This window comes from Kogia breviceps, chromosome 11 (genome assembly GCF_026419965.1).
Source record: "Kogia breviceps isolate mKogBre1 chromosome 11, mKogBre1 haplotype 1, whole genome shotgun sequence".
Taxonomy (NCBI): Eukaryota; Metazoa; Chordata; class Mammalia; order Artiodactyla; family Physeteridae; genus Kogia; species Kogia breviceps.
The window spans coordinates 51,589,365-51,599,981 of record NC_081320.1 but is presented as its reverse complement, the minus strand read 5'-3'; the positions used below and the strand labels follow the sequence as shown (position 1 = coordinate 51,599,981).

Below are 10,617 nucleotides of genomic sequence, written 5' to 3'. Positions count from 1 at the left end.
GATTAAAAATTTTCATGGATTATACTCCGTTTAAAGTTATAGGGAATTCCCTGGTGTTCCAGTGGTTAGGACTCAGTGCTTCCACTTGAGGGGGCACGGGTTACATCCCTATTCTGGGAACTGAGAGCCTGCAAGCCGTGTGGCGCAGACAAAAAAAAAAAAAAAAGTTATAAAATACTGACTATATTTCCTGAGCTGTACAATACATATATCCCTGTAGCTTATTTATCTTATACGTCCTAGCTTCTACCTCTTAATCCCCATCCCTGTTTTGCCTCTCCCCCCCTTCCCTGTCTCCACTGGTAAACACTAGTTTTTTTAAATTATGTATCTGTGAGTCTTTTTCTTGTTCATTCATTTGTTTTAGTTTTTAGATTCTACATATAAGTGATAACATATAGTATTTGTCTTTCTCTGACTCGTTTCACTTAGCATAATATCCTCTAGGTCCATGCATGTTGTTTCAGATGGCAGAATTTCATTCTTCCTATAGCTGGGTAGTACTCCATTGTGTGTATCTACCACATCTTCTTAATCCATTCATCTGTTGATGGACACTTACGTTGCTTCCATATATATATATATTTTTTAAAGCACATTTGTTTATTTTTAGAATTTTGGCTATGTTGGGTCTTCGTTGCTGCACGCGGGCTTTCTCTAGTTGCGGGAGCTGGGGCTACTTTTCGTTGCGGTGCGTCGGCTTCCATTGCAGTGGCTTCTCTTGTTGCGGAGCACGGGCTCTAGGGGCGCGGGCTTCCGGGCTTCCGTAGTTGTGGCTCGTGGGCTCTAGAGCGCAGACTCAGTAGTTGTGGCGTACCGGCTTCTTTGCTCCGCGGCATGTGGGATCTTACCGGACCCGTGTCCCCTGCATTGGCAGGCGGATTCTTAAGCACTGTCCCACCAGGGAAGCCGGATATCTTGACTAATGTAAATAATGCTGCTATGAACATTGGGGCGCATGTATCTTTTGGAATTAGTGATTTCATTTTCATCAGATACATGCGGAGAAATGGAATTGCTGAGTCATGTGGTAGTTCTATTTTTAGTCTTTTGAGAAACCTCAATGCAGTCTTCCACAGTGGCTGCACCAATTTACATTCATCCCTTACAATATTTCTGTTTTTTGATGCTAGCCATTCTGACAGGTGTGAGGTGATATCTCATTGTGGTTTTTTTTTTTTTTTTTTTTTTTTTTTTTTTTTTTTTGTGGTATGCGGGCCTCACTGTTGTGGCCTCTCCCGTTGCGGAGCACAGGCTCCGGACGCACAGGCTCAGCGGCCATGGCTCACGGGCCCAGCCGCTCCGCGGCACGTGGAATCTTCCCGGACCGGGGCACGAACCCGTGTCCCCTGCATCGGCAGGCGGACTCTCAACCACTGCGCCACCAGGGAAGCCCCCCTCATTGTGGTTTTGATATGCATTTCTCTGATGATTTGCGATGTTGAGCATCTTTTCACAAGAAGAATGTCGTCTATTCAGGTCTTCCGCCCACTTTTTAATTGGGTTCCTTTTTTTTTTTTTTTTTTTTTGGTACCGAATTGTATGAGCCGTTTATATTATAATTTTGGATATTAACCCCATGTTGGTCATATCATATCATTTGCAAATATTTTCTTCCATTCAATAGATCGTCTTTTCATTTTGTCAGTGGTTTCCTTTGCTGTGCAAAAAAGCTTTTAAGTTTAATTAGGTCCCATTTGTTTATTTTTGCTTTTGTTTCCTTGTGACTGCTTTTCTTTGATTTAGATGTTGGAGTTGGTTGTTGAATATTGATTGATACTAGGTGGTAGTTAGAAATTTAAATATACACTGGTTCAATACCAGAGAATCTTAAAAGTTTTGGACCTATGATTGCCTACCAAATCAGGACTGCCTGTCTAGTTAGTACAGTGCCTTAGTTTTACAGGATTTTCTCCTGCATAACATAGCCACTGACTCTTAGGGAGCCTGAACATTTTCATAATCATTTAGTTCAGTTATGTGCTAGTTGCAGTGCTAAACCCTTTACACGTTTCATCTCATTTAATACTCTCAACAATCCTATGAAGTAGGTGTCTATCTTTTTTGGTAGGAGATAAGGGAATGAAGCACAGAGAGAACTGAAGCCCAAGGTAAACCTGTAAATAAATGGAAGAAGTATTCCAATAGAGTAATGACTTCAGAGGTCATGAGCTAAACTGCTGGGCTTTTTTTACTCCTATATTTTAATATGATAATAATGCAGGTGAGGTTCTTTTGATATTCATTCACAAATAGTTACTTAGCATCCATAAAATGATGGATGCCTGGGATAAGTTCAAGGACAATTGTTCATAGTACTTAATCCTTTGATCCTTAGGAGCTTTTACACTCACTCAGATTACTGGCTGTAGAAGATGAAGCTTCTTGGGTGCTCTGAGATCCATAAGTCTAGGGCTGATTTCTCTTCAAAGGAGCAGATTACTTCAATGCAGCCCACAAACATGCTATGATTATTTGTTAAAACAACTAGTGTAGTATGATGGAAACAAGTGTGATGATGATGGAAATAGCATTAATTTGGGGGCTCAAAGTTCTGGCTTGAGTTCCACTTCTGCTACATATTAGCTATGTAATCTTGGGCGAGTCATTTAAGTTCTCTGGGTCTCATTTTCCTCATCTATAAAATAGGAGGGTTGAATTAGATGGCTTCTAAAGGCTTATTAAACTACTAGTTTTATCAGTGTGAGGAGTAGACCTGTCAGCCAGAAAGGGCAAAGCAGAATTTGGAAGATGCCATTATTGGCTTTTGGGGACAATCTCCATAGGTATGACAATTGCTTTAACTATCTGAGAGGTTTCAAGTTATAAATACATATTTTTCTTTTTCTGTGACAACTGATATTGGAATTATTTTTCTTCCTAGGATTAAGCAATGATAAATGCTGAACATTTGATTGCTTAAAAGTATTGATGTACACTAATTCTCCATTAGAATGGGATTTCAATAAGTATTAAAACATACAACTTCGGGCTTCCCTGGTGGCACAGTGGTTGAGTCCGCCTGCTGATGCAGGGGACACGGGTTCGTGCCCCAGTCCTGGAAGAGCCCACGTGCTGCGGAGCGGCTGGGCCCGTGAGCCATGGCCGCTGTGCCTGCGCGTCCGGAGCCTGTGCTCCGCAACGGGAGAGGCCACAACAGTGAGAGGCCCGCGTACTGCAAAACAAACAAACAAAAACATACAACTTTTGTAGGATACTTTATAGGTACAAAGCACTGTTGCTAGTGAAGGATAGACATGTTGGAAAAATTCCTATTGTATCAGATCCAAGCAGAGTTAAGACATATGTGGGAATGTTGGCAATAACAGTAGCCTTATAGAATTTCTCTAATGATTTGTAAAATAGTTTTTATAAAACAATAATATTTGGCCAATCATCCAATTGAGGGTTCTCCTCTCTAGGATGGATGATGTGCTAAGCCCTCAATAATAAGACCAAGCCGGGCACCGTTTTGGATTGGAAAAGGAGGCAGGGATGTGTTTAACTTTTCTCTCTTAGGTTTTCACTCCATCTCAAAGACAGTTTTTTAATTGTTATTTTTATTATCCATATTTCTTATGTTCCGAATCAGTTTATGTTGTTGAGACCACCATTAAGCTCTGTTTTCCTAAACCATATTGTTTGCATCATTCTTTTTTAAAGTTTGGCTTGCAATATGTTAACATGAAGCAGGGGCCTGTTTTCCTTAAATACATTTTGATTTTTCTAATTTTGTCTGAAAGGTTTCTAGTTCACATTTTTATCACTTTCTAACTCTCCCAATTATAAGATTTCTGTCTGAAAATGGGAGAAGGGAAAACCAAAGGAGGTGCTGGAAAACTTAGAAGTTTTGTGACCTATTATAAGTAAACAAGTAACCAGATGTCCTATCTAAAAACAGAAATGAATTAATATTTAATTATTGTAGTACTGTCCAGAGCCATAGAAGTTGCAAATTTGTGGACAAAATAGATGACTGTTATTTTGGAGGTCTAGGGTGTGGAGGGACACAACACAAAACCAGAGGCAGGAGACACTAGATAACCTCCTTATGGAACACGAAACAAGCTGAACCTGAGTCTAATCAAGTTCCTAGATCTAACTACAAATTTACAGATTTGAGGGACATACAAGGATAGAAGAATATATTTTAAAAAAATGGTACCATGAGGTTATAATCAATAAAATCTAAATCGTGGGAAACTCATTAGGGCAAATGACCTACAAATGAATTGCAAGAAAATGAAAACAAAAAACAATGAAGTTGGAAGGGGAACCTATAGGTAATTGCATTTGGCTGGCTAATCAACTACTTAAATATTCAGACAAACAGTTAAAAAATATGAAGTTTGTAAGACAATCGGAAATTTGAATACTGATTGATATTCAATGATTGATTATTAAGAAAGTATTTTTTTAATGTAGAATATGGAAAAATGTATTATGGTTTTATTTAAGAGCCTTTATCTTTTAGAGAAGCATACTGAAATATTTAGATAAACTGCTATGATATCTGGGATTTTCCAAATAAAAGAGAAGGGTGAAGTGGATGGGAGTAGAAAGGAAACAAGATAGGCAGTGTTGTTGGTATTCATTGAAGTTGGTGGTAGGGACATGGGAGCTCGTTATACTATTGTTTTTACTTTTTATGTGTTTGAAATTTTCAATGAGAAAATGTTTTTTAAAAATGTTTGGCTGTTCAAAAAGAAAACAAGACTAGATTTCTCCATGTATTTTCCATCTTTCTAAATTCAATCCCATTTAAATCTTTGAGTCTGAATTTGAATTAAAATACTTTAAAATGCAGAATGAGAGTTTTGTTCTGTGGCAGTTACATTCCAAATGCTTGCTGTGATAATTATCTTGATTAACACAGCTCATTAAAGGATAAAATAACACACAAGATACATAGAGAGGTAGCCCACAAATAAATGAGCCCCCATATGCTCTGAACCATCATCTATTCTGTCACCTAAACCAGAAACCTGGGAGTCATTCCTTTCCCTCTTCCCTCATCCAAACTCTGCTAATTTTACCTCCTTTATGTCAAAAATCCATCTCATATTCTCCATCCTAAGTGCAGTTCCCTTAGATCAGACCCACATCATCATCAATTTGATTACTGTGATAGTCTAGCTTTTGGCCTCCCTTGCTCCTTCAGTTCATTGCCACACCACTACCACAAAGGAATCTTAAAAGCTCAAATCTGATCTTGTTATTACTCTTCTGCTTAAAACCTTTCAGTGACTCTTCAAGGACCAGATATAAAAGTCAGCATTACATGTAAGCTTTCCATCTCTATGACCAAGGCCCTGTCTATCTTTCCAGGTTTATTATCCTAGGATCCTGTTCCACTTTGCTACTGTAGGGGAGGAAGCTATATCTTTCTTTCAGCTCTTCTAGGTGCTTGGCTGGGGCTCTGTAACAAAAGATAGATAACAAGAGAAAAGCATACAGATTTATTTAATGTAAGTTTTATGTGGCAGGAGAGCCTTGATAAGGAAATTAAGACTTGAAGAAGTGGTTAAAACTGAATGTTGCTGTGATTTGATGAAGAGTGGAAAGTTGTGGGAAAATATGATGGGACAAAAGGATATGAGCTAAGGGTAGTCAACTAGGAAAACTTAGTAAAGCCTGTTCTTCCCTCTGTCTTTGGAGGTAAGAATGCTCTGGGTATAGGGAGGGAACCTCTCACATGAGGGTCTTATGACCTGCTTCAGGGGAGAAGGGGGAGGTCAGAGAATCCTTCTTGCACCTGTTGTTTCTCAAGTTCCTTCAAATATTCAATATGCCAAGGTGCCATATTTTGGGGTAGTGTGTCCTGAATCCTATCATTACACTATGGGGTTCCTAGTGTGCCTAATACACCACTATGTTTTGTGCTTGTATATACAGGGACATGCTATTTCACCTGCAACATACCTGGCTATTCACATTAAGCCTTTCTTTGACTGATTTAAACTGAGTTAATAATTATTTTCTTTCTTTCTCCACCAATTCTGATAGCTACTTCTAGGTACTAAGTAGTAACAACCCTTAGTTCATTGCATTTTAATAATTTATTGATATATAGGAGGAAAAAATAATTTTTCCTCCCACTTTTCTGTTCTGGCTGGGACTGCTGTATCAAAAGACAGATTAATGAGAAAAATAGAGGTTTATTAATGTGTATACCTCATGTATACATGTGACATACCCAGGGAAAAATGAGTAACTCAAAGCAGTGGTTTAGAACTCCTGTTTGAATACCATCTTCAGCCAAAGACAAAAGAAAGGACCATGTCCAGGAGCTCATTTATGGAGAGATGACAGGGAAAAGCATGGTAAACGAGTAAGTTATTGCAGATTTAAGTCGGTGCATTCTCCATTGATAAGGGTCTAAAGTTGTCATCTGGGATTGGTTTTTGTACTTTCTGGTAAACAGGGAAGGAGGGACACCTTTGAAAATGTATGTCCTGCTTTTAGGTGAATAGGAGAAGGGCTGTGAGCTTTCCTTGTATCTGCTTATTCTCAGTTGCCTTCAGCTTAAAAGAATCCTTATGCCAAAGTGGTATATTTTGGGGTGGCATATTCTGCTGCCCTTCATTTACATATTATTTTCCTTTACCAGAATGTAAGATTTTAGAGCAGAGTGTCTTATTCATTCTGTATCCCCTGGAGCCTAGCAGAATGATTGGCACAAAGCTCTCAACCAATATCTGTTGAGTGGAGAGTGAATGGAGATTAAAGTAGAACTGGAAAAGGCAGAGGAGAGACAGGGAGCAAGGAGAGTTTATTGCAAAACTTAGGGGCTCCTGTATTTCCACATTATTTCAGTTCACATTTAAAATTTTAACATTTTGCAGAGCTGGAAAATCTTATAAAAACATGTATTGCTGGCCTGAGACCAAACAGCCTGTAAGCCATAATAGGAGCAGTTTAATAGGGGAAGCGACTCGTTGCTTAATGAGACTTAGAATGGGAACCTATCTGACCACAATGAAAAGGAAACCTGTTTAGCAGAAGGGCTGCTCGTTAGATGCTTATAATTTCCTTTGAGCTAAGGCTCAGGGTATTTTCCTTGCTGTTTGTTGTCTCACAGCAATTAGACAATTCTTTTAATAGGCCTGCGTCCAGGTTTATCATCTGCGAAACAGGTTGTGTTTTGAAATTTAATAAAATAAATCTTGTGCTTTGATCCTTTTGTTTGAAACGCTTTCTAAAAATGAGGCTGTTACCAGCCTTGAACAGTTACATTGGCAACAGCAGCCCCTGGTGGCACGGGGATGATTTTCTTTTATTGGTCACCTTGGTGTTTTGGAACTTGTAGGCTCAGGCAGGCCCTGTGTTAAAAAACAAAATTCAACTGAGTAAATTGTAAAGATTTTACTGGCTTTATTCAGTGATTCATGAATCAGGCAACATCCAATCTAGCAAGTAGAAAGTAGCTCCAAGGAGCTGTACAAAATGAAATACTTTTATAATAAGACAGAAGGGAGCGGGAACATGGAAGTTACACTAGACAAAAAAGAAGGTTGGTTATTACAAGGTCACCTTCGTTTAGCGGTGGCAGGGATCTATCAGTTTACCTAACTGGTGTTGATTAGGAGAGTCCCAATTGGTAATTAAGTTGCAGTTTGGTGATGTGGAGCTTAGTGTAAGTGACTCCATCTTGGGCCTCCTTTCTTATTTTTAAAAAGTGATATGTCCAGGTATAACATAGATTGGAATAAAAGTTGAATAATGATAGTGTTATGCAGAATTTCCCCCTGCTTCTAATAAAAGAGCAATCTATTTATTGTAAGGATTAATTAGAACTGGGAGTACTAAGAGAGAGTTCTTAGAACCAGTGGAAAACAAGCAGGCTTACAGAAACTTCAGAGGGGTAAATTAACCCCTAGATATTGTAGACTACATTTGGTGTGTATTTGCATTTTGGGGAGAAAATATCTGAGGCTTCGATAAGATTTTGAAAGTATCTAATTTTATCAAAATGGTTACGAAACACTATATAAGGTGTGTGGCTTTTCTCAGTAATGTAGAACACATGTTCTTTAAAGCTTTTCACTAAAAGAATTCTGATTTTAGGACACACATCTTTTTTTAAAACTGAAATATAGTTGATTTACGGTATTGTGTTAGTTTCAGGTATATAACAAAGTGAATCAGATATATATATATTTTTCCAGATTATTTTCCATTATAGGTTATTATGAGATATTGAATATGGTTCCCTGTGCTATACAGTAAATCCTTATCGCTTATCTATTTTATGTATAGTAGTTTATACCTGTTAATCCCATATTCCTAATTTCTCTCTCCCTTCCTTTCCTCTTTGGTAACCGTAAGTTTGTTTTCTGTCTGTGGGTCTGTTTCTGTTTTGTATATAAGTTCATTTGTATCATTTCTTTTTAGATTCACATATAAGCAATACCATATGATATTTGTCTTTCTCTGTCTGGCTTACTTTACTTAGTATGATATTCTCTAGGTCCATCCGTGTTGCTGTAAATGGCAATATTTCATTTTTTATGGCTGAGTAATATTCCATTATTCCAATATTCCAGAATATTCCAATATGTGTCTGTGTACATATATACCACATCTTCTTAAACCAATTGTCTGTTGATGGGCACTTTATTTATTTATTTTTATTGGCTGCGCAGTGTGGCTTATGGGATCTCACTCAGTTCCCCCACCAGAGATTGAACCTGGGCCACGTCAGGTTCAATGTGAAAGCCCGGAATCCTAACCACTAGGCCACCAGGCAACTCCTGATGGGCACTTTATCTTTTCATTAAATAACTTTTTATTACAACAGTATTATATGTACACTGTAGACATTTAGAAAAATCAGGTAAGCAGAAAGAAGCAAATAAAAGCCATCTGCTCAGAGATATACTTCATAACCATGTTGGTAAATAACTTTCCAGACTTTTTTTAGGCGGGTTGATAGATTCAACTATATAAACCTAAGGAACATATTGCAATGTAAGTGACAAACATTAGTATTACTAATATATAAAGAGCTGTTAGAAATCACTGAAGTGACAAACCTCTATAGAAGGTGGACAAGGAAATGGGAAGAAATACAAGCAGTCAATAACTATATATTTAAAAGTCCTCACTTAAAGTTGGTTGTTTCAAACAAGACAGCAGGCCCCAAATGGAGTCACTTATGCTAAACCAGCCCCACATCACCAAATCGAGAATTACAGTTTCACCTTTCCCAGAAATGGAATCTTAAACCAGCCAATCAGGAACCGCCTAATCAGCACTAGTTAGGTAATCTGCTGATAGATCCCTGACGTCCCCTAAAGGAAGGTGACCTTGTAATAACTAACCTGCTTTTTTGTTTTGAGGTACAACTTCCTGATTCTCACTCCTTTCTGCCTATAAAAGTCTTTCATTTTGTATAGCTCCTTGGAGCACCTTTCTAGCTGAGATTGAATGCTTCCCTATTCATGAATTGTTGAATAAAGCCAATAAGACCTTTAAAATTTACAGAGTTGAATTTTGTTTTTTTAACAGTTCAAAAGGTATAAACTTCCAATTTTAAAATAAATAAGTCCTGGGGATGTAATGTACAGCATGTTAATTATAGTTAATAATAGTGTATTGTCTTTTTTTTTTGGACGAGCTGTGTGGCTTGTGGGATCTTAGTTCCCCAACCAGGGATTTGAACCCAGGCCCTCGCAGTGAAAGCGAAGAGTCCTAACCACTGGACAGCCAGGGAATTCCTGAAAGTTGTTAAGAGAGTTAATCTTTTTTTTTTTTTTTTTTTTTGTGGTACGCGGGCCTCTCACCGCTGTGGCCTCTCCCGTTGCGGAGCACAGGCTCTGGACGCACAGGCTCAGCGGCCATGGCTCAGGGGCCCAGCTGCCCCGCGGCATGTGGGATTTTCCCGGACCAGGGCACGAACCCGTGTCCCCTGAATCGGCAGGCGGACTCCCAACCACTGAGCCACCAGGGAAGCCCGAGAGTTAATCTTAAAAGCTGTCACCACAAGGAAAAAAAAAATGTAGCTGTGTGGTGATGGTTGTTAACTAGACTTATTGTAGCAATCATTTGCAATATATACAAATATGGAATCATGCTGTACACTTGAAACTAACATAATGTTATATTGTCAATTATATAAATTAAAAAAATTCACTCTCAAAATTTAAGAAATACATATTAAAACAATAAGATAGTATTTCTCATGTATCAGCAAAGATTCTAAAGAATAATAGCAGTCAGTGTTAGTAAGGTTTCATGGAAATAAATGGGTACAGCCTTTCTGGTGGGTAATTTGGAAGTCATGTACTTAATAGTGCTTTCTATCCACTCACTACCCTTATATTACTTTTTCCCTTACATGGACCATTCTCTGCAACTCCTGCAGGCACACTTAACAGGATGTATAGTTTATCTCTAGGTTTGTTTTTCTTGGAGTTCTGAAAGCATCTCTGAATTTGCTTCTTAGAAAATTAATTCCTTTAGGGAAAGAAATATATCTTTTCTAGTATAAAGAATACCTCCTGACTTCAGGCAAATGCTGGATAAATATTAGTTAAAGTAGTCTAGATCAGTGATTCTCAGCAGGGTGGCACTACTTCGAAAGGGGTATTTCAGTTGTCACAGTAATGGAGGGGG

The 10,617-nt window shown here is 38.2% G+C and overlaps 1 protein-coding gene across 1 annotated transcript in view; it reads left to right on the top strand.

The window, feature by feature from the left end:
• The first annotated feature begins 820 nt into the window (after positions 1-820).
• Positions 821-10,617, top strand: part of COMMD1 (copper metabolism domain containing 1) — a 154,705-nt gene continuing 144,908 nt past the window's right edge. The window contains exon 1 of the mRNA XM_067007542.1: positions 821-927. Coding sequence (XP_066863643.1) covers positions 838-927 — 90 coding nt within the window. The 5' untranslated portion in view covers positions 821-837. The remainder of the gene's footprint in view (positions 928-10,617) is intronic.